At 44.4% G+C, this 23,792-nt stretch overlaps 1 protein-coding gene across 15 annotated transcripts in view; it reads left to right on the top strand.

Annotated features, from left to right (window-relative positions):
* The window catches only part of ncor1 (nuclear receptor corepressor 1), a 114,081-nt gene that overhangs the window by 84,482 nt on the left and 5,807 nt on the right, over positions 1-23,792 (top strand). For 6 of the 15 annotated variants that reach the window (XM_063204074.1, XM_063204081.1, XM_063204077.1 and 3 more), the window contains 21 exons: positions 2,221-2,384; positions 2,742-2,829; positions 3,214-3,309; positions 3,553-3,650; positions 3,949-4,123; positions 5,025-5,144; positions 5,579-5,662; positions 5,897-6,129; positions 6,851-7,042; positions 7,223-7,343; positions 7,466-7,690; positions 8,117-8,299; positions 9,141-9,263; positions 11,416-11,595; positions 12,192-12,330; positions 14,956-15,401; positions 16,986-17,114; positions 18,053-18,177; positions 19,977-20,296; positions 22,158-22,310; positions 23,340-23,473. In XM_063204074.1, coding sequence (XP_063060144.1) covers positions 2,221-2,384; positions 2,742-2,829; positions 3,214-3,309; positions 3,553-3,650; positions 3,949-4,123; positions 5,025-5,144; positions 5,579-5,662; positions 5,897-6,129; positions 6,851-7,042; positions 7,223-7,343; positions 7,466-7,690; positions 8,117-8,299; positions 9,141-9,263; positions 11,416-11,595; positions 12,192-12,330; positions 14,956-15,401; positions 16,986-17,114; positions 18,053-18,177; positions 19,977-20,296; positions 22,158-22,310; positions 23,340-23,473 — 3,528 coding nt within the window. The remainder of the gene's footprint in view (positions 1-2,220; positions 2,385-2,741; positions 2,830-3,213; positions 3,310-3,552; positions 3,651-3,948; positions 4,124-5,024; positions 5,145-5,578; positions 5,663-5,896; positions 6,130-6,850; positions 7,043-7,222; positions 7,344-7,465; positions 7,691-8,116; positions 8,300-9,140; positions 9,264-11,415; positions 11,596-12,191; positions 12,331-14,955; positions 15,402-16,985; positions 17,115-18,052; positions 18,178-19,976; positions 20,297-22,157; positions 22,311-23,339; positions 23,474-23,792) is intronic. The other 9 variants (XM_063204086.1, XM_063204087.1, XM_063204079.1 and 6 more) reach the window with 6 other exon arrangements.

The following is a 23,792-nucleotide window of genomic DNA, read 5'->3' as shown; positions in this document are numbered from 1 at the left end:
ACTCAAGTCATAATGTTGTCATTACTGAGTCTGTTTGATGGAACTGGGGCTTTTTTTGGGATGTTGATATGGGCTATGCATAAGAAATGCCTTTTCACATTTTTAAACAGTAAGTTTTTTCTGTGGTTGTATTGGCTGTGTGGTACGTTTTTGAGCTTTGAAGTAAATGTTCAATTCAAGATTTAAGAACCCCTTGGTCAATTTTTAAACATGCTGCTTTGAATAGAAGACTGCCGTCAAAGCTTTTGACTTTGAGCTACCTATACACACGTGAATGGTCAAAGACACATGGGTCAATTCCTGCTGCACATGCGAGCCTCTTATCGTCTTCAGCTAATCAATATTTCAAACAAGCCAGCCTAGCATCTGTCAATGGAGCAGAGCCTAACACAACAGCATAGCAACATGGCTTGTTTCGTCACGGAGAGGTCTGCTTTCCTATCTCTCCAGGCTGCGAGTCTCCCATGACAACACCAGTGTCCCGTAGTAGGAACTGTCCCTTGTATTTGCATGTGCCGTGTATTTTTGAAATGAGAGGCCAGCGAACTTCTTCCTTTATAGCGGTCATGGTCATTTAACACTGCTGTGTTGCTGAGGAGGGCTGTGATTGGTCAGCCGTGTGACAAGGGCTCCTGTGGCATTCACACCCCAGACGTGACTTCATGACTTCGTTACGTAAAGCCCTTGTCCCCCGCCTTTTTGCACTTTTTCTCAGGCAAGCCGACAGAGGGGTACAAAGGGGTCGGATGTCCCCGGTTGTCCCCTGGTGTCATATCATGCGTGTTGCATGCTCTTTCTCTCTCGTTCACTCAGTAGCGGTTGACCCAATCCCCTCAGCTAAAGTAACAGCAGCATCAGCTCAGCTACGTTCCAGACAGTGCCATATGCGTGTCTGTCTGCAGCTGAAGGCCACTGTTCAAAATTTCATCAGGCATATTTGAACCATCGACACTAGTACAGAGAGAAGTCTGCAGCCAAGGTGTATCACAAAATACATTTATGTAATGTAATGTAATATAATTTAAATTGTAAATCATTAATGAAATGATTAGGCCTAACTAAAACAAGTTCATTTCACAATATTTTATCCCGTGTCAATAGCTTACAAGTAGGTTTTATAAACAAGTTTTTGTTTTTGAAGAATGGTTGGTGATTAAGGTCTTTTATCTGAACTTTCCATAGACGTCTCTGTTTGGCCATCATGCATGAAGACTTGTGTAATTACTCGGCCTATTTATCAAAGTAAAACAACACTCGTTTTGTTTTGATTTTCCCAAACAAATTAATATGTTGCATTTGAGTTCCACTGGAAGAAAAATAGAAGATAATATCCAGACTGGATCTTTTCAATGAAACAGGATTGGACCTTTCATGTTATAGGTCAAGGGCTACATTCAAAAGCATGTCGTTGATTGGACAGCAATCACATTTTACTTGGAGTTCCCCCAAATGGAGGAAGGCTGTGTACAAAAAAAGCTTTCCAGGCTACAATACAATCGGTCTAATTGAGTTAGATCTGCTCAGAGATTAGCCAGCAATCTCTGTTCTGCTTCACTCTGCTCTCCCCTTCCCCCGACTTACCACGATCCGAACTGTTTGAAGTCTTAACTTAGACGGTTCATCTTGCTTGGTAGCGGGTTTCTGTCACACTGTGTGATTTAAGTGTGTTCAGATGTCAGTGGTGCTACTCTACTCATCACAAGGTTAATACAGTCAGCCCAAGGTGGAAACGTAAGATGCCAAACCTAATGTAATGTAGAAAAAAACATTTTTAAAGGACTCCCTGGTACATCAGGTATCAAGCACATAAGAATCTGTATCATTCTGTCCTCTATCAATTCTGTATGCTGTATTGAAGTAACTGTTAACTGTCCCCATTTACACAATACTTAAATAGTTGCTTTTAGTGTTTACTGCACACACTCAGTTTGTGTAGCTTCCCAAAACAGTTCAACTTCTACCCACTTACTATTTTCAAGATTGCTTTTCTAAGAGCAGCCAAGCACACGGCGCAGGGTGCATGAGTGAATTTCCATGTTTGCGTCTGGGCCAGAGGCTGTTAAGGCATCAGTCAGCGGAGGAATAAGAGAAATGTCGTAACAAAGTCTACCACTGTCTCTCTCTCCCCCATCCACCCCATCCCTCCTTCGGCACTTCACCTTCTCCCTCCTCTCATCCCCAAACCAACCTTTCCTCTAACCCCTCCCACCCCTGCCTCAGTTCTCCACCCGGCACCCAATCAGATCGTCCAGAACCTCCCGGACGGAGTCCGCATGGCGTTCCCGCGACACCGGCCGCCCAACATTCCATCTCCTCCTCCACTCATTCCCACCTCCAAGCCCACGGACAAGCACGCCTTCTTCCAGGGGGGTTCCATATCCCAGGTAGGTGCACCACCACTCACCATGTACCACACACCCTGGCTTTGCACGCACACATCTGCAAATATAGCCACACTCAATCTTCCTAACTTTGAGTAAAGTGTCTTATGTGGTTTCAAGGGCGTTAGCTGTGATAGTGTTGACTGTTTTTTGTGTTGAGTGTGCCATGACCCAGCTCTCTCCTTTTCACACTTTTTATTTAGATGGTTGTGCTCGTGTGTCTGTGTGTGCGTCTGTGTGTGCTGTGTGTACTGTGTGTGTACTGTGCCTGCGGCAACACTGCTTTGTGTGACCAATCTCATGTCCCACCTCTGATGTTCTTGTTCACCCCTTCCTACCCACCACCACCTCTCTCCTTAGGGAACGCCTGGCACGTACCTCCCTTCTCACAACCACCCAGGTTCCATATCCCTGGGACTGCCAAGACAGCAGGACCCTGGCAAGCCAGGTAAGAGAAAAGCCGCTGTTTTTTGTGGCTATTGTCAATTTCTTCTCATGTACAGGAGGAGCCACTTTTCCCCCCTTCCATGCACATACCATGTGACCTCCAAGTTTTGAATGTGTGGGGGATTAATGTAGATTGCCCAAACGTGCAAGGAGCAATCACGGTGCAGTCAAGTAATAATGGTGTATCAATGGCTCCTACTGTCCTAGACGCACAAAAGAATTGAAATTGCGTTTCTCACCATCCCAGGATAGGACAGACATTAAAGTGCAAGAAAGCGCCATTTGTGGAATGTCGTCTGTGGGTGGCATGCATCAAGCAATTTGTTCATTGTTAGACAGACTACGTTGTGTTGTTATTATTCATTTTGTGTTTTTCTCCATGCAGTGTCCTATATAAAGCAGGAGGACTGTTCTCCACGTGGCCAGAGCTCCCAAGGCGAGGGTCTTCACTCTAGAGCTCAGTACGACGGAGTTGTCAGAGGTAAAAGCTCTTCAGCCTCTATCCGTCTGTTCACTGGCAACTATACAAATGTCTAAATAGGAGCGTAACCCTTTTTTTTCAGCTCATGTCGAGGTTTCACACTATTGGACGTTGAAATGCAAATGTGAATGTGAAATTTCATCTTTGAAAATGACCCATGTCGTTTGCAAGCCAAAACATTGGTCTAATTTTTAATGGGATAAAACTGCATCTCTAAAATTGGACCATCTTCCTGTTGTTTAGGCACCCCGATGTCAGCCATTCAGGATGTCAGTATGGCAAGAAGTTCCTCTACCAAGCCCACGGAGAGCATCGCTTACAGAGGAGGCTCCATCACACAGGTAAGCGCAGAAACTTACTGGAGGTGTGCTTTTTTGTTGTCATATACATTTTCTGTCATGCTTTTGACTTTTGACGAGGTGTCAAACCCAAGTTCAGAAAGTAACTTTCCTGCACAAGTGACTTCACATAGTTGCTGCTCTTGCAGTCTTACTGAATGTCAATTTTAAGCAAATGATTCTAAGCTTGTTTGATTAAAAAAACAACTACTTTCTGAACCTTGGATGGACGTTTGGGGGCAAAATATTTTCTTCTATTGTTTACAAATGACATGAAAAACACATTTCTCTCCTACCTTAGGGCACACCGGCGTTGCCTCAGACCAGCATAGCGGCAGACCACCTTCTGAAGAACACCATCACCAAGCTGGCCACAGAGGATCTGAGCAGTTCAGAGAAGAGCAGGGCGGAGGCCATGGCCAAGGGGGGCCACGTCATCTACGAGGGCAAACAGGGCCACATCCTCTCCTATGATGGTGAGAGACAGCAATTTACTAACCTTGTCTGTGGACAGCATGATCTGGATGAATGAGAACATTCCAAAAGTTTAGTTGTATGCAATCGGACTGCTTTGCTTACATCTAAAATCTGGACATTTCCAAATAGCTTGCTTTTTATTTGTGGAAAATACCAAAGTTAAGTTCCTGCCAAACTCCTGTGAACCTTTTGGGCGGGTTGAAGATGATTTCTTAATTCAGTTTGACTATCAGGCATATCTACCTTCTCTGTGATGATGTAACCGGGCAAATACACAGCCAGCGACGCGGTTGAAGCGACAGAGAATCGCTTCTGTGCAGCAGCGAGCGATTGAAGCGTCTATAGTATGTCCGTTACAAGCAGAAAGCAAGCATTCAAACATTCCCATTGGCTGTGGTCACTGACCTCTATACAGTCATTGGCTGTCGCAGCCTGTCGCTGAACCGCGTCATAGCTCATTAGCATAACATAGCCAGGAGTTCAACTACAAACTGTCGCTCTCGGTGTGCGAATCGCCTCTAGTCTCCAGAATCACTTTTGTTGCGCGACTCAATACAAAGTCAAATACTTCCGTTGCTCGCCTTGCTCTTGTCGCGGCCTGTGTATTTGCCCGGTAATACAGTGACAGTTTGGAATGTTGCAATGTGTTGTGACTGCTGAGTGAATCACAGCCTTGCTCATAACTGACTGCACATATTGCACGTATTGCAATAGCTAAACATCTAAATAGACCAAAATAGTACTGCATGCATAGCAGTGTACATACCTGAACTGTCATGACAATTCGCTTGTTGTGTTACACTCAAACCACTCACTCTATGCTCCTTTGTACAAATTAAGAATGTAGTGCTCAAGTTTATTGCTAAATGGTAAACAATGTTTTTCATTTCTCCTCAATAGCCATTAAGAACCCCAGGGAGGGTACGAGGAGTCCCAGGACGGGCCACGACCTGAAGCGCTCCTATGAAATGATGGAGGGGGCCAGAGCACATCCCGGGAGGGATGGCATACCATATGAAGGTAAAGAGCTGAGAGGGCATGGTTAAGATGATTAACCCATCGATACTGGATGCTGCATATACACAACATTGACCTAGGCGCCTGGAGCTGCATGGGGACAGTTTTCAGGCTCATGAGATTTTAGATTTTTGTATTAAAAATGTGGGTATGTTACTGCTGAATGAACAACTATTACATTAGCATTTAGCAGACGCCTTTTAATGCATAATGATGGTCTTAGGTTTTAAATGCAACTTTTTCATGTTTGCATGTGCTTCGGAGGCTGAGATATATAGGTTTCCATAGGCTGAGGGCACCTTTTCCCAAAAAGGGCTTAGGCATTTAGCAGGCTTTTAAATGGGTGTGTGAATTCCAATGACGTGCCATTACCTGATGGCACGGTCTTTGTTTACAGTGGTTAAAACATTTTACAAATCTCTATTCTTTTTTACCAGGACTAATAAGCAGGACCCTTCCCAGAGATGGGCCTCACCCAGAGTCTAAGGACCGAACAGTGGTCACAGGGTCCATCATGCATGGTAGGAACGCACACACAAGCTATGGATTTTGATTTGGCATTCTTAACTTGAATTTTCACTCTTCACTTTCATTTGACAGATTTGGAATGCAAGACAGTCCATTGATTTTGTTAAATTTAAATAAAAGTCAAATTACATGATAACTGGTTACTTTTGTTGTTATTAGGGGTTTGTTAAAAACTTTTAGTGTAATATTAATACAAATGCCAATCATTCCCTTGGTGGTTTGTCTAGGCACGCCTCGGCCATCGGTGGAGGCCTATGAGGAGAGTATGAAGTACGGCAAGCAGATCAAGACAGAGAGCCCGCCCATCCGCACCTTTGATGGGGGCATCAGCAAAGGCAAGCCCTACGAGGGGGTGAACACCATCAAGGAGATGGGCCGCTCCATCCACGAGATCCCCCGCCAGGAGCTGCAGGGCCAGGACAGCCGCAAGACACCCGGCCTGGAGGGGGCCGTCAACCAGGTAAAGCGTCAACCCTTTTCGAAGTGTGTTCGAAAGGTACACTGTGTAGGATGGTGGCCAGTAGGTATTGCAACTATGCTGCTCATTGAACCTGTGCTGTCTGCTGATCTTTTCATTAATATTTATAAAATAATAAACTAGTATTTACAAATATGACCAAAGTACACTAAGTTTTGTAGCTAAAAATGTCTATTGCTGGACATTTAAAAGGGCGGACAATGGAGAAGATCCCCCTTTTCATGTAAAAAAAAGTGTAGTTCTCCTAGTCACCATGAATACTTGAAAGTTGATTGTGGTGGCACCGGTAAGTATTCATGAAAAAGGTAAAATTTGTGAATGGGCAGTATGAATTCCGGAAATGCTACTAAAATATCACACAGTGCACTTTAAAAAGAAAATCCCACAGTGATTTAACTTTAGAGAGGGCTCTGTAAATCGGGTACAGTGTGCCAGCTGTTGGAAGGTCGATTTTAAAATGCATCATTTCTGGAAACCAAGTAGTAATTAACTTAGTTTAGTTAAGTTTTAGTTCTCTTGCATATATTGAACAAATATATTTTATATATATTTTTTGGTACTCTTTCTCTGTCCTATTCCTGAACTTTTATTCCCTTCGTGGAGTGAATCTGGATGAGTTGTATTCATGACCAGAATAAATAAATCAGAATAAAAGACTTAACTCTCCTGTCTCGTCCTGTTATGTCCACTTCTCCCTCTACAGCAGTCGGCCATCAAGCACAATGTGAAGTCGCTCCTAACCAGCCCCAGCAAGCTGCCCCTGGCACAGCTGGAGGCCATGGAGAGGGAACGGGAACGAGAGCGAGAGAGGGCCAAGTACGAGGAGGCCAAGTCCTCCAGTGAGCGCGTGCGACACACCGTGGTGGCCAACACAGTGCTGCGATCCACCCACCAGGTAAGAAGAAAGGGATAAATGTTTTCATTTAAATATATATATAAACTGTATGTCTTGCTCAGTTAAATTATTTATTTCATTGATGTTTTTAAAATTTACCAGTTTTACCCATGAAATAGTCATAGCTGCGTATTTGACAATAAACTAAGCAAACAAATTCACAAATGCTCTTCCCATCAGGAGGGCGGCAAGGCCCAGGTGAGCCCTGTGATGTTCGAGGATGCCAACGCCCGCCGCACCCCCGTCTCCTACGGCAGCCCCATGTCCAGGGCCTCTCCACTGCTTGTCAGGGGACAGGAAGGTACGTGTGGCCTGAGAGCTTCCTCCATTGTTTATTTTGACTGCTTTGACCGTTAGACAGTTCTACTAAAAGACCAGCGTGCTCAGTCTCACTTCTCTTTAATTGTGATCTCGTCTCATTAGGTAGTATCTCATCCGGGAAGCCGGTGTCTCTTGAACGGAAGAGCGCGCTCTCCGCCCCGAGCGGCCTGGACAGTGCTCCCGCCAAGTCTCCTGTGTTGGCCGGCGCCGACCCCATGGCTGTTGCCTCACACTTCGACCCCCACCACCGCCCTGTCATGCCCGGAGAGGTGTACCGACCCCCGCACCTGCCCCCCCACCTGGACCCCAACCTTGTTTTCCACCCAGGTAAGGGGACGCTTGGCTTGTTGACAACCGCTTTGTCATTCAGTACTACCCTGGTATAGGGAAGGCAGGGCAGTTATGAATATCATTGAACGAAAAAAAGCTAATTTTATTATCAAGACAGGCTACATACATTACAGAACGGGATGGTAAAATCCCATTCTGTAAAAAGGTGGTGACCCTGTTTATAAATGGGATGCTCCATCTCACGGGGTTATCTTTACCCCACGAATATATTTAAAATATATATTATGGACATAACCTCCAAGCCTGATCCATTTATGAGCCATTTCCTGTACTACTGTGCTGCCCAATGCTGATTAGAGGCAGCAGGCGTGCTGCATGGACTTGAACCACAAGTCCTGCTCAATTCCCCGCCTTTTTGGGTATCTCTGTTTTCTTTGCCGACCGTCCTCCTTCCCAAAACAGCGTACATATTCCCGCGGCAACCATCTCCCACAGGCTACCACAACACGTACCAGCTGTACACCATGGAGAACACGAGGCAGACCATCCTGAACGACTACATCACCTCGCAGCAGATGCCCATGGCACGTGTGGTCTCGCCCCGCGAACACCAGATCCCTATAGCATACCATCCCGGACCACGAGGTATGGCCTTAGTGTCTATGCAGCATGTATCTGTATGCATGTGTCTGTGTACACATGTATACATGTGTCTGTGTATGCATTGTGTGCGTGTCTATGAAGCATGTTTGTGTGAGTATGTGAGTGTGTCTTAATGAAATTGTATGCAAGAGATGTGTTCGACTGTCGTGTGGTTGGTGTTTGTTGTTGTTGTTTTAGTTTGATAAGTGTGATTTAGTGGCAAACCTTTTCCAGATGAACAGAAGCAAATGACCCTGACCAAATTGCCTGCTCAACCACCCAAACCATCAGTATGCAACAATCAGGGCTTAGGCCACTCACTATGTTTTTTGCCCCAGCTTATCTACAACCTGATGAAATCCTTCAAATTGTTCCATATACTTTAATTTGTTCAAATTGAACTTGTGAAAAACATTCAAACATTGTGAGACTGTAGCATCCTTGACATGGGTAAGTGTAACAACATGAGAACTATATTAAGTGAATTGTTGGTTCTTAAATGTTAATGCTGATTGGGATTCAACCAGGCTTGCACACTGGCACCTGGCTTAACTTTATCCACTATTCCACACCGCATCCACCCATAGCAAAAACTACTAATACAAATACTAGTCCAAGCATTTTCCATAGGACTGGAAAATTTGATGACAATCACTAGCTGAAATGTTGCTCTAACTTGCTGACAGTCCTCTGGCTCCAAATGGTGGCCAATGAAGTGACGCTGGAGATCTGAGATGTGTGTGGATGGCGCTGCCTCATTGAGAGGCTTGAATTTGGTTTGGTTTCCCTATTCTTTATTTGGTTGTGCTCACCTCTCTGGCCCTTTGCTTCTGTTTGCAAAAAGGTATAATTGATCTAGCCCAGATGCCCCGAGCTCCTATCCTGTTGTCTGACCGCCTCACCTACCTCCCTGGAGCTCAGCCCCCTTTCTCTCCTAGTGCTTTCAACCAAGCCTCCATGCCTGCAGGTGAGGACACCAACCCGTACCCACTCTCCACTCTCCACATCCCTACCCCTCCGTATCTCACAGCCCTTCCTTCCTACCTCCTCAGCTCCTCCGTGCACTAGCCTCACTATTCCTCCCTCCATCCCTGTCCTTTACATTTGAAGTGAGATGGCCAGCTCTGTCTGTGGGTGGTGCTTCTCTCTCTCTCTCTCTCTCTCTCTCTCTCTCTCTCTCTCTCTCTCTCTCTCTCGCTCTCTCTCTCTCTCGCTCTCTCTCTCTCTCTCTCGCTCTCTCTCTCGCTCTCTCTCTCTCTCTCTCTCTCTCTCTCTCTCTCTCTCTCTCTCTCTCTCTTTCATCAGCAGTGCTGTTCGCGCAAATAAACCCAGAGCCCCTAAAGAACCAACCCCCTAACCCTTCCTTAATGTCCCTGGTGCAGTCATTGGTGCTGTGCGGTGCACTGTGACCCGAGCACTGCAGTTGAAGGTCAAACTGGGGGTTTGCAGCAAGAAGAGCTCATTTCACAGCGGTATCTTGGTGCTCTGCGGGCCTTGTCTACTTTGCGTCTACTATGTATCTACTACTGTATGTGTCTACTATGTGTTTATTATGTGTGTTTGTGTATGTCTTTGTGGTTTTTTTGTGTGTTTTTTTTGTCACCAAATATTGGCACCTATTCTAAACCGCATACATTTCAGTTCAGTTTATCTGCCGTGATTAATATTTTAGTCTGGATTTCAGATAGCGGAGGGCTGGGGATAGGACTCAACCATTGCCATTATGGTTAAAATTGCCTCGGCCAACATTATAACCAATCAAACGACCATTTTCTGTTAGCCGTAGTCTTTCTTCTCTCTTCTTGCGTTGTGATTGGTGGGCCCAGGCTGATGCCTTTTGTGGCAATCCTACAGGGACAAAGGTACTGAACTTGGTTCAGTGATACACCTGTGCAAGTTAACCTACAGCAAGTGGTAAAGATGCTAATAGACAGTGCCCAGGTGTAATTTAACTAAGAAAATGAGAGCTCCAGACTCTCCCACGTCCTCTTCACCACTACTTCAAGGTTACCTTTACCGGGTTTACTACTAAGACAGTTTCTTGGAATATACTCCCCAGGCCCAGACCAAGTCAACAGGCGAAAAATATTTTTGGCCGCCAGTTGGGGTCATCTAGTAATTCTAGTTTACTAGGCTAGCAGTGATACACATAGCCTTTATCCTACCGTACTTGCGCTAGTGACCATGAGCCTGTGCCACTTTCACAAAGACACACACACTCAATTTATTTGGCTTAGCAGCACAGCAACCCTCCTCACCCCCTTAGTGGTGTCATGTCATGTCAGTGGAGTAAGCAGTACAGTTGGAAGTAGGCGGGGAGGGCAGTTTGGGCCCCGTACTGTGCGTGCAAGTTTCCGCGTGTGCATTGCATGCAGTATGTGCGTGTGTGTTTGGAGCCCCGCCATGGTCAGCGCAGTGGGGCTGACTCAGTTTCAGGCTTCAACACACATGTGCACACACAAACACACACACAAACACTGTCTCTCCTAAGCTCCCCAGGACCCCCGCTGACATTACAAACGAGAGATAAACCTCTTAACCTCAGGGGATTATGTTTCAGGGAGTCAGTTGGCGTTTAAACGAGGTGATCGGGGACAGGTGTTTTTTTTCTCCCCAGCATCGTTGGCTTTGCATCGCGTCCGTCTGCATGTGGAGCGTACACGCTCACACATGATGGAAGGGATGTTTTTGTCCCTTTTCATAAAATGTGCAAGGCATAATATTCTGTCCGTTGTAATAAAACGAGAAATAAGGCAAAGCAAGACCTAATGCGGACCAGTTTTGGCCATCCAACATCTCCTTTGGAGACAACTTATCGCAGCTGCACCCGTCTCGCTTTTGGCCTCTGTTGTTTGTTTGTTTTTTCTGTGTCTGTCTGTCTGTCTGGTCTGGGGTATTTCTCAACAGTGTCGTTAGCAGGTTCCCAATGGGAAATTGCATTGCAACCAAATAAGTTGGTAACTTAGTTAGCAATGACACTTGAGAACTGCACCCGGTCTCCCTGCATGTCCACATCTCTCTCTCTCTCTCTCTCTCTCTCTCTCTCTCTCTCTCTCTCTCTCTCTCTCTCTCTCTCTCTCTCTCTCTCTCTCTCTCTGACCCATATGCCACTATTGCAGGAGGTGCAGAGCGGGAGAGGGAGCGTGACCGTGATCGTGAACGTGAACGCGAACGCGAGCAGCGGGAACGAGAGAAAGAACGCGACAAGGAGCAGCGGGAACGCGAGCAGAGGGAGCGGGAGCGGGAGAGGGAGAGAGAACGAGAGCGCTCGGCCACAGCCAACGACTACATTCGCGGAGGTAAAAACCCGCCGATGGAGAATTTATGAGCAGTGTTGGCCGCAGGAACAAATTGTGATCCACTACCTCCAGGTACCACTGAGCGCTCTGGCCGGGCCCAGGACAAAGTCATCTGAAAAGCCCCACCCAGTGCATACAATGTAATGAGGACCCAATTCTGGTACTCCCTTCTCCATGGGCCCGGGGACAACTGACCCCTTTGCCCCTGCCCCGCCGGCTTCCCTGACTGCCGTTGAGGGAGTGCTCAAACTTGATCAGGAGCCCACAAGGCTTAGGGACTCCATATATTACAGTACACCTACGTACATGCATATACACTGTAGAACGTAAAGAAAGGAGGTTTTCATGTAAGCTGTTGAACTTTTGTCAGTTGGGGATCTGGCCTTAATTCACAACGTCCTATCATCCAGGCTTTCAAGGCAGGCAATTTGTTGTCTGGCCTTGCAAGACCAAAACCCTTAATGTATACGAAACATTTTTAGGATGTCATACATCATGTGCTCATGCTGAATCGCTGCCTGGTTGTGTAACTAAACGGTTGCTGTCCTTCTTCTCTTTTTCTCTCTCTCTCTCTGTCTGTCCAACCCCCGGTTTAGGTCCTGAGCGTCCGGGTAGCAGGCCTGGTAGCAATAGTTACCTGCGCTCCCCTTCGCCCTCCGTGAGGGCCCAAGAGGGGGCCAACCAGCAACGGCCCAGCATTTTCCAGGGCGGCAAGAGCGTCATAACCCCCCTCGTGTAAGTGCCCCGGCCAGCTCCTGTGTCCTACAGCATCTCTAAACTGGAGCAGAGTGCCAAATTAGCCACATTTCTGAAACTATTTTTTATACATCTTATTTAATGAAAAGTTAATGCATGTAGAGTAGTAGAGAGTAGAGAAACTTTATTGATCCCCAGGGGGAAATTCAGGTGTCAAGTAGCTACATAAAAACAGACACAGACACAGACACAGACACAGACACAGACACAGACACAGACACACAGACACACAGACACAGACACAGACACAGACACAGACACAGACACAGACACAGACACACACACACACACACACACACACACACACACACACACACACACACACACACACACACACATGCCAAGAGTTTACAGATCTGGGCCAGCTCTGGCATCTCAGGCAGTCCAATCCCCAATAAAGATGTCCTTCTTAGTGTCCTTCTCTATACTGTTAAACAGTTGAATGGCCCAAGGGACAAAGGACCTCCTTAGCCTGTCTGTCTGTCTGTCAGACTCAGTTGGTTAGTGAAGGTGGCGTTAAGGGGGTGATGCTGATTGTCCATAATAGAGTCCAGTCTGTTCAGTGTTCTGCTCTCAGCTGTTGAGGTGAGTGACACCAGCTCCATGCCCACCACTGACCCCGCCTTCCTCACCAGTCTGTCAAGGCGTCCAGCATCTCTCTTCCTAATGCTTCCACCCCAGCAAGTCACAGCGTAGAAGAGCACACTGGCCATGACAGACTGGTAGAAAACAAGCAGAAGTTGGCAACAACTACAAGCGGATTCCAAAAAAGTTGGGACACTTTGTATTTTGTGAATAAAATCAAAATGCTGGCATTTTAAAAACATCTAATATGTTACTAAGGTAGAGCGTTATGTACAGACAACATATCAGTTGTTAAAGTCGAGCAGAATTATTGTTTTGAGGTAATTATGTGATCATTTAAAATTTGACCCATGCAACAAATCTCAAAAAAGTTGGGACAGGGCCAAAACATGTTGTAATAGTTGGATAATTCTAAAAATTATAAAGGAAGAATATTTTAAAAGGAACTATATTGACTGCCAAAATGAATGCACAAATAAAATACCATCACATAGAGGCTGTGGCACTCAGCAGCGAAGATTTTGGGGGACTAATTACTTATCTATTACACAGAAAGATTGAATGATCAAAATTGCAAGCATATAAGGCCTATTTCTGTAATATAGAGTTCTGTGTAATCATTGCACGAGTTATGAGACCATGACATACTTGTGGTCAATAAGCAAACTATGACACTCCATCAATGACAGCTCTCGAAAAAATGACCATAAACACAACATTTGATTAATGCACATGATGCAGACATTTAACAGTGTTGCATGCGCGGAAAAGCTCATTCTATGGACCTAGGAGACATGTGAAACTGTCCTCTTATTACAGAATGGAAAATATTTAATCCTTTTTGAAAATTATGGAGTCATGCACCCTCCAGGTTATATAGAAAATTAATACTTCAGCTTGATTTAGTGGTCAGTCTGAAAGACAGCATATATGATGGTAAGGGGGTGCAGAGGTGACTTGGTTAGGGTCTTCTTACTCATGTAGAGCATTAAAATGAATGTTGAATGACACATACAGTCTTTAAACAGTAAACATAGCTACCAAGGCATTATATATTGGAGCACCGCCTTTAGATATTGTCCCATAATGGTGGCCGATTTCAATCTCTACTATGTTCGAACAGTGTGGTTCCATCATAAGAGTAAACAGGTCACAAAATTGTTTTGTTGCAGTCAGGATATGCCACATATTCAGCGTAATAAAAGGTAAGCAAGTTGAAGAACATACCTATCAGTTGAGCTGCTGAAATCATGTCTCGCACATCAAAATATCTAATTTTTGAATAAAATTATGCCATCAGTCAAAGTATTTAACTGTTCAGCATCATCCCTTGAGTTGTGTTTAATCTTATCCAATATAAAAAGCATTTTATTGGCCCTGTCCCAACTTTTTTGGGATTTGTTGCAAGGGTGATATTTTAAATGATCACGTAATTACCTCAAAACAATACTTCTGCTTGACTTTAACAACTGATTTGTTGTCTGTACATAATGTTCTACCTTGTTAAAATATTGAATGTTTTGAAAATGCCAGCGTTTTGATTTTATTCACAAAATACAAAGTGTCCCAACTTTTTTGGAATCCGCTTCGTATGAACTAGGCTACGGAATTTACAAGATCAAAGACATTTACTGGAAAAAGTAATGTCAGTATTATGTGGATGTTATTCTTATCCTTACGTTTTTGTTGAGTAGGCCTATGCATATTTTGTTTATAGTTGTTAGTATAGTATGTATAGTGTATAGTGATGGAAGATGTCCAAGAGAGGTGTGGATGATTGAATCAAGGCCACCAAGCTCCACCAGTAGTTCTCTTTCCAGTAATTTTATGGTTAATGATTTGAAGCACCTATACTGCTTGTGTATCCCACTCTCTGTGTTCTGATGTCTTCTCTGCATCTGAAAGGAAATGATAAAGAAACAAAGTTTCATGGCACAACGTTTCGGACGCTCAGTCCTTCATCAAAATGTAATAAAGCGTATTCTCTGAATTGGTCTTCTCTATGTCGCCCTATATCAGCCCCATGGGTTCGTCTGCAGCCGCTGCCCAGTCTTCTCGCTACAATACGGCGGCTGGGGCCCTGGCTGCTCTGGTGGACGCGGCTGCCTCCGCCCCTCAGATGGACGTAGCAGCAGCCAAGAGCACGCGTGATGAAGACACCGGCCGCTCCTCCTCCGCAGCCTTCGTCGAGCAGCAGGAGGCAGAGCGCCGCTCCATGCACTCGCCGTACGGGGTCAAGGGCCACCCTGGTGGTGGTTACACTGAGGCAGCAGCAGGGCTGGTGGGCGGCCAGGGCAAGGAGAAAAACCTGCCCACCAAGTCGCGCATTGAGGAGGAGTTGAGGACACGAGGCAAGACCACCATCACCGCCGCCAACTTCATCGACCACATCATCACACGCCAGATCGCCTCCGACAAGGACGCCCGCGAGAGAGGCTCCCAGAGCTCGGACTCCTCTGGCAGCTGTAAGTACACTGTTTCTCTCGCTGAGTATCTAACACATCTGTTCCAAGCTCCCAACATGAAATAAAATAGTGCTTTATTATCAGTGAACTCTTTTGTGTTGGCAATTTCTATTAAAGTACAGGCATATCAACAAAAGCCAAACATGGATCGACACCATATCACATCATATCTGCAAACTAGTGACTTTGTGGTATAATTCTCCATTAATATCCAGAGAATATCCTCCAGCCCTATTATACAACAGTTGTGATTAGAATAATAGCAATGCCTTTACAAAGGTGAGTAAATTATACCTGATCTATGATCCATGATCCCTGGTATGCGGTAAATAGGACTAACATCTAAGTACAAAAGTAGTACAAATAGCATCCCCATCATGATACTTTTCACCTCCATTATAAGATAATATTGTACTTTTTTGGTTTAAGGGTCAGAGACTGTTGGTCGGACGTCCTGCTAGCAAATGATTCAAGCCATAGTGCACGGTGAGGACGGTTAGGCATGATGGTGCAAGCATTATGATATGGGGATGTTTTCACATTACAGTTTTGGTCCGATTTACCACATACCAGGGATCATGGATCAGTTTGAGTATATCAGGATATTGGAAGAAGTCATGTTGCCCTATACTGAAGAGGAAATGCCTTTGAAATGAATGTTTCAACAAGTAGGGCCCTACGTGGACAGAATTACGGAATGTAGACATTAAAACGGGATTTGGTTATAAATAGAATTTCACGGCACTCGTCTACCATGCGGCTGACCCGGGTCCTTTGCCAGCCCTTCCCCGTCTCTCTGTCCCCACTCGCTTCCTATCACCACATTCACTATCCTATCATAAATGAAGTCAAAAAGACCAAAAAATATCGTTTAAAAAAAAAAGAAAAAAGAACAAGCTGTTGACCGTTTCCGTCGACTCCATGCACCACATATGCGAAACTGTTATTAGAAACATGTTTATGCAACAAACAGTATTAGTTTAGGATGCTTGGCAAAGTTGAATTATCAAGAATGTGTTAGTTTGTAAAGAACATTTTTGACAAAGATGCATGCCAATACTGATATGTTTTTAACATTATATTTCTTATCTCTCTATGAAATATTATAAAATTGGATTACTTTTCCCAATTTTCTTGCTTTGAAATATCATGTTAAATATCATGTGGAGTGAATGTGTCCCAAATGCATTTTTGCTCATTTAAGTACAATGTATTTAATGAATTTTTGACATTTACTCACCTTTTGTAAAGTCAATGCTATCATTTTGAGCACAACTGTATGCACCGAATTCACTCCTCAGCCGTCACAATCCAAACATGCTGTACTGGTTAATATGTGTAAATGACCTATTGCAGCAAAGAGTATAACAAGGCAGCCATGGCCTAATGGTTAGGGAGGTAGTCTTGCGATCAGCGGGTTGTAGGTTTGAGCCTGCATTGCTCCAGGGACTATCATCTATACTCTACCTGTAATCGACTGTGATCAATGTAATTAATAACTGCAAGCCACTATGGATAAAAGCGTCACTTAAATTGTAATGTAAATTAATGTAATGTCCATCTGTGGTCTCCTCCCCTCTCTAGTGTCCAGTCGGTATGATGCCCACTCAGGAGGAGCCATTGAGGTGATCAGCCCCGTCAGCTCCCCAGCACAAAGCCAGGAGAAGCCTGAGAGCACCTTCCCAACAGAGAAGCCTCCTCAGCCACCCTCAGGTATGGCGTCCATTACACCCAAGATATGTAAGTGCTTTGGCCATACCATTACGCCGGCGACCCGGGTTCAAAACGGCCTGAGGTCATGAATAGCATAAATGAATGTGTTTGATATGCGAAGGATACTGTATCTTGTTTTAGAGCAGGGGTTTCCAATATCTTCCAACTTGGGGCCCATTTTCATAATTGTTTGGGGCCCATCTCTGGCCCAATAGACAATTAAATTCAAATAGGCAACAGCAACAGAACAACAAATATTATTTCGATTTTTATTAAATTATTTCAGGGCCCATTGGGAATACCATTCTGGCCCACCAGTTTGAGAATCACCGTTTTAGAGGAACCACAAGGAACTTGCGATTTTTTTTCGCACACCTCAGCTGGCATGTGCATTGGAGATGACCCATTGGTCGCTATTTGGTAATCAGAAAATCTGTAAAAGTCCCCCACACTGACCATTTCACGTATTCACAACGCTTCAGTCTTAGACCTTAATCTATGGCAGGCAACCCAGCTCAATGTGGCAAAACACTGTAGCTCTGCCATAGGGTTGTCTCGGTACAGAGTATGTCTAGAGCACATTGACAACCTGCAGGATTCTCTCTCTCTCTCTCTCTCTCTCTCTCTCTCTCTCTCTCTCTCTCTCTCTCTCTCTCTCTCTCTCTCTCTCTCTCTCTCTCTCTCTCTCTCTCTCTCTCTCTCTCTCTCTCTCTCTCTCTCTCTCTGTCGTAGGGCTATACATTAGCATGCGTACCTTCTGCTTGACAGGTGGCATGAGGGCCTTTGATATGAGGCAGCGTCCTCCTCTCTCCATGTCTCCCTTTCTACACCTGTGTCTTGCATGTTCTCCCCTCATCTCCTCTCCGTATCATGCTTACTCAGCCCAGTCGCTGTTATACCAGGGTTGTACATTAACAAATGTATCTTCCTCTCCACAGGTGGCATGAGGGCGTATGATATGAGCCGCTACCGGCAGCCCGTCGAGCGCGACCCAGCACCCCCTCCCCAGCAGCAGCCCACCGCCCAGACGCACCGCGTCATGACCCTGGCAGACCACATCTCGGTAAGGAGGCCCATTGTATTGCATGACCACTGTTAAACAGTCTGCTGTTGGGGATGTTGTAGAACAATGCGAGAAGACAACCCTCCATAAATGGGTTTGCATGTTCATGGGGCCATACCTTTACGTCGGAGACATGGGTTTGATTCCACCTCAAGAACGTTTCCCCAAACCTTACCCATCTCTCTGTCCCCAGTCATTTCCAGTCTCTCTCATTGTCCTATCAGATAAACAGATGTTTAAAATCCCAAAAGAAAAAAGAAAACAAAGAAAGGATTAAAGCCAAGGACTTACAGTGCCGCCAGGTACTATTGGCACCCTTGAAGTTTAAGTACATTATGGGACATATCTCCAGAAAACAAATAATATGGTCAACCATGATTTTTCTATAGATAGCTTGTGGTTGAAACTAAATATAAAAAATATCAACAGCATTAAATACTAAACTATGAGAGGGAAATAATTGAAGATGGTAAAGTTCCCGGGATCACTGGTATTGGCACCCTTTACTGGATAACATTTTGGAAACCTAATTTGACTCAATTATGGTAAATCGCAAATGGGAATCACCTTTGACTAATTGCTTTTGCCCATAGAACATGAATTAGGCAAGGAATTATGATATTTGTGTTTAAATAGCCACCTGTTACATCTTGTGTGTCTTTCACCAATCTGAAGACAGAGGAGCTGCCTGAGGACACCACAAATACTATTATTTACAAAACCAAGACCTCCAAATAATAAAAGGTCATCTCAAAAGACCTTGGTAAACCATTTTCAACACTGTGTTGTGTTATTCAGAAATCTGCCAAACATGGAGCTGTAAAGAACATCCTTGGATGTGGGGGGTAGAGGAAGATATTATGATAAAAGTCTTTGGAAGTCGGTGCAAATAATGAAAAAACACAGGGACTAACATCTACAGACCTGACGGTCAACTTTTAACTTTTTTGAGTAGTTTTTTTCAATAAGCAACCCGTGTTAAACACTACACAAAGTAGTGCCTTTTGGTTGGAGAGCAAGGCAGACCACATTGCTTAATAAAAGTCATAACAGGGAACACCTGACGGCTGTATGAAAAAATACAGGCCTAGCACAGCCCTTTTGAGAATGTTTTAAGGTCAGATGAAGCAATAGCACAGTTTTTCAGTGACTCACACAAACAGCATGTTTGCATACTCTGCAAGAAAGTCTTTAAGGAAAAGGACACCCTACCAAAAAGCAAGCATGGTGTCCTATCCATAATATTATGTCACCCCATTGTTGCATCAGGTATTGGAGGATTTGACCGTATCACAGGTATCATGACAGGCATCATGGCATGACAGGTATCATCATTTACAGTAAAATGTGTAACCATGGCAAGAACACTTGGTTTGAGTTGAACATCATGTGCACTCCAGCAAGACAAAAACCCAAAGAACACAACCAAATGCACAGTGGATTGGTTGTAAAAATGAAAGAACACAGTCATTGATGAAAACCAAAACCTTCAGAGGCTGCCATTGCTGTCTAATAGTGTGCAATTAACCCTTGAAGGAGGGGTGCCAATATTCCTGGACATGCCCTTTTAAATGTTTTTGCTTGAAATTACAAAATGCACTTGGAAATAAATACTTGACAATTCCAAATATCTTATAATGTTCAATTAAAAGATCCTGATGGTAAAAGTTGTGTATATTTCCATTTATTTCTGGATATATTGCACAATTTGTAAATAAAATTAAGGGGTGCCAATACTAACTGGCGGCGCTGTATGTATGTTTGATGATTTACTAACTGCCCTTTTTTCCCCCACACAGCAAATCATTACGCGGGACTTTGCCCTTAACCAGGAGCGCAGTCCTGCAGCGCCACCCTCCATTCCCCCGGCCTCTTCATCCTCCTCATCCTCCTCCTCAGCGCCAGCCACATTCCAGGGCGGCTCGGCTCAACATGTGCCTGGTTCGGGTTCTAGTTCTGGTTCCGGCTCGGGCCGCCCCAAAGTGCCGAGCAACTACAGCCCGCCAGAGAATGCATTGCCTAGCAACCCCAACCCCCTTCACCAGCGGCCGGCCAATCGTGTGTCACCGGAGAACGCTGCCCCCCAAGAAAAGCCCAGAGCCAGGTGGGCCGCCTATAGGTGCAGAAACCCAAACTTTTCTCTCTCTCTCACATTCACACTTGTGCATGTTCACTTACACATTTCAATACACAAATAGATGTATGTCTTTACAGATGTACATCTATATATATGAACAGCACACACATGCATTTACACATACTTTTATACAAATGTACAGTACATTCATACAGTATTCCTGTACAAACACACACCCACAGACAAATGTTTGGATATACAGACATCTACAGCAGCGATTCTCCCTGATCGATAGTATATTCCCAGGTACATGCACACATTTATCTTCACATACGCACAGAGATGTCGAGTGTGTGTCACCAACAACCACAAGGAGTCTTCAGCTTGTCCAAAATGCTGCAGCTAGAGTATTGATGAGAGCAAAAAAGTGCAGCCATATTACACCCCTTCTAGCCTCTCTCCACTGGGTGCCTATACAAGCCAGGGCTGATTTCAAGTTTTTCCTCCTTGCTTACAGAGCATTAAACAAGCTTGGTCCAGCCTATTTAAGTGAGCTCCTTCTGCCCTATACACCGCATTCCACATTATTACGCAAATTACATTTTTCGCTGTTTCCCCAAATAATTAATAGAAATGACAGTCGTCATAATTTTCAAGTCATCAGCCATTAGAGTAAAATTAAAAAGTTTTTGAAAGAACCTTCCAATGATAATGGTATTTTTTTAAATAATAAAAAACTTAAAATGCCCAAAAGTGCTCTGTTCAAAATGATTACGCAAAACAGTTTCGTAGTGTTGTAATCCAAATTTCTTTCTTTTCTTTTTTTCAAAACAGTTGGCATTTGGTACCTTCTAAATTACATTTGAATGTTCAAAACTTGGTTATAAGCTGTAACTGGAATGCTGCATTTAACATTGAAGTCAATGGCAGGGCATTGCATGGGAGTTATGGAAGCCCAGATATCCTTGATGCTTTGCTCTTAACTGTTTCTGTTTGTTTGGTCTGGTGACCCACACTTCACTCTTCAATATACCCGTAGATTTCCATGCCACGTTTAGGTGCTTTGGTGGTATCGACATTCTAACTCACCAGACATAAAACCCCATTGAAAATGAATGGGATGTTATGTGAGTTAGATGTTATGCGAGTTAGAATGTTGTTAGAACTGTTTTACGTAATAATTTGGAACAGAGCACTTTTGGGCATTTTAAGTTTTTTATTATTTTAAAAAATACCGTTATCATTGGAAGGTTCGTTCTTTTTAACTTTTTAATTGTACTACAATGGCTGATGACTTGAAAATTATGACGACTGTCATTTCTATTGATTATTTGGGGAAACAGCGAAAAATGTAATTTATTTGCGTAATAATGTGAAATGCTGTGCATATCAGCACGCCCACTACGCTCTGCAAATGCTGGTCTTCTAAGTATCCCATCAGTATTAAAGAAATCAGCAGGTCATAGGGCATTTGCTTTCAGTGCCCCAACATTGTGGAATGGCCTCCCACGTGATATTAGAGATGCTGGCACTGTGGACATTTTTAAGGCCAGTCTGAAAACATTCATGTTCTCTAAATTTTTTTAGTGGGCCAATTGTAGTATGCTTGATTAGATTGTATAGTAGCCTCATTAATTATTTCACCATTTCATTGCATTTTTATTTTTAATCTGAAATGTTAACCCCTTTTGATGTAACTCTGATCACCATTTCTGCTCATGTAATTTATGTTTAATATTCCATTGATTAAAAGATAAGATAATAGTAATCATGAATTTGCTAAGTGTACTGAGACCATGCTGTGGTGATGCCACACAATAATAAATTGGAATTGAATTGAATGTAATGTAATTGAATGTCTAGTCATTTACAGTATTTCTGGTGTGTTTTGCCTCTCCGTCAGCAGGCCAGGTAAATCCCCAGAGCGAGTAGGCAGGCCACTGGAGGGCTACGAGCCCATCTCTCCCCCTCAGAGCTACCCAGGCATGGACAAGCAAGAGGCCTCCGCCAGCCTAATGCAGAGCCAGAGGAGAGAGCCTGACATGTCTGAGCAGAGGTGTGTGTGTACTTGTGTGTGTATGAGTTTGTGTGGCCTGGTTAAGAAAAGCCAAGTCAGCAGAATGTACATTTAGACAGTGTGCATGTGCTTAGATTTGTTAGTGTGTGTGTGTGTGTGTGTGTGTGTGTGTGTGTGTGTGTGTGTGTGTGTGTGTGTGTGTGTGTGTGTGTGTGTGTGTGTGTGTGTGTGTGTGTGTGTGTGTGTGTACAGTAATAAAAATCCAGTTAGGGTTGGGTGTGTGTGTGTCTGTGTGCAGCCTGGCATTCGAGCTCTGCATACTCATGTGGGGAATGCCACCCCACCCTTTAATCCCCTTGCCCTGCGTGTGGTGGCGGTGGTGGCGCTCCGCTTGGCATCCCAACGGAGTGGAAAATGGGCACTGTGCCCACACACCCCCCTTCAAGCCCTGCCCCTCTCCCCTCCTTCCCCATATTCCCTCCTTCCTCCACCCCTCCCTCTCCATACGCTATATTCAAGGGATGCATGATACCACTTTTTTGGAAAACCAATGTACTAGTACATTGATTTCTGTACTTGCCTATACAGATACTTTTACCCCCAACATACAATGAAAATAGATACATAGCTTTTTTTTTTCACCTCTTATATTTGTTTTATTGTCCATTTCCAGGTAGATTTAAATGTTTGTAAATGCGGCCCTATCGTGGCTCTAACATCCCTCCCCTCCACCTGCTTGTGGGCCATTGCTGTTTTTTAGTGGCAGAGGTAAAGTGGTACAGCAGCTAATGCCCATGATTTAGTCAATAATGAATTAATAATGAGTGAATGTACAAGCAATGAATAACGCTTCTTAGATAATAAAGTAAAGACCAAAGGAGTCATCAAATGCAATACAATAGTGCCCTTAGCTGTGGTTGCACCAACCTGATGTCTGCCACTCAAAAAATGTCAATGACCCCCATGTCCCGTGCCCACCCTGGCTGCTGCACCACCAACCACGCACCCATGATGCTGCTCTTCTCCTGCTCTACTCCCCTGACCCCGGTGGCCTTTCTCTGGTTACAGGATGGACTCGCGCTCTCCTGGCAGCGGCAGCTACCAGCCCTCCTTCTTCGCCAAGCTGGAGAACACTTCCCCCATGGTGCAATTCAAGAAGCAGGAGATCTTTCGCAAGAAGGGCGCTGGGGATTCTGACGTCGGTACGTGTGTGCGCGTGCGTGTGTGTGTGTGGCCCGCTCTGCACTCCTTGGCTTAGCTATTTGCACGGATGATGAAATCCTCACCGATAACTAAGAGGGCAGAGGAATCCCAATCCCCTCTCAAAGTAGAATTTCTCTCCTGTATATTAGGTTTACCTTGGCATTTATAACAGTTGATTTTACTTAATTAGCTTATAGACTTGGCTAGAAGAGATGTGGTAATAATAGTCAACTGTTTGGATTAATGGCAGGACTTTTATTTTCTTAAACTAGCTTAAGTATCTGTGATAATGGAATTGTGTGAAATCTTTGTTTTTAC

Source organism: Engraulis encrasicolus, chromosome 7 (assembly GCF_034702125.1).
Source record: "Engraulis encrasicolus isolate BLACKSEA-1 chromosome 7, IST_EnEncr_1.0, whole genome shotgun sequence".
Classification (NCBI taxonomy): domain Eukaryota; kingdom Metazoa; phylum Chordata; class Actinopteri; order Clupeiformes; family Engraulidae; genus Engraulis; species Engraulis encrasicolus.
Note: the sequence above shows the minus strand (reverse complement) of the source record. Positions and strands in the feature narration are given on the sequence as shown.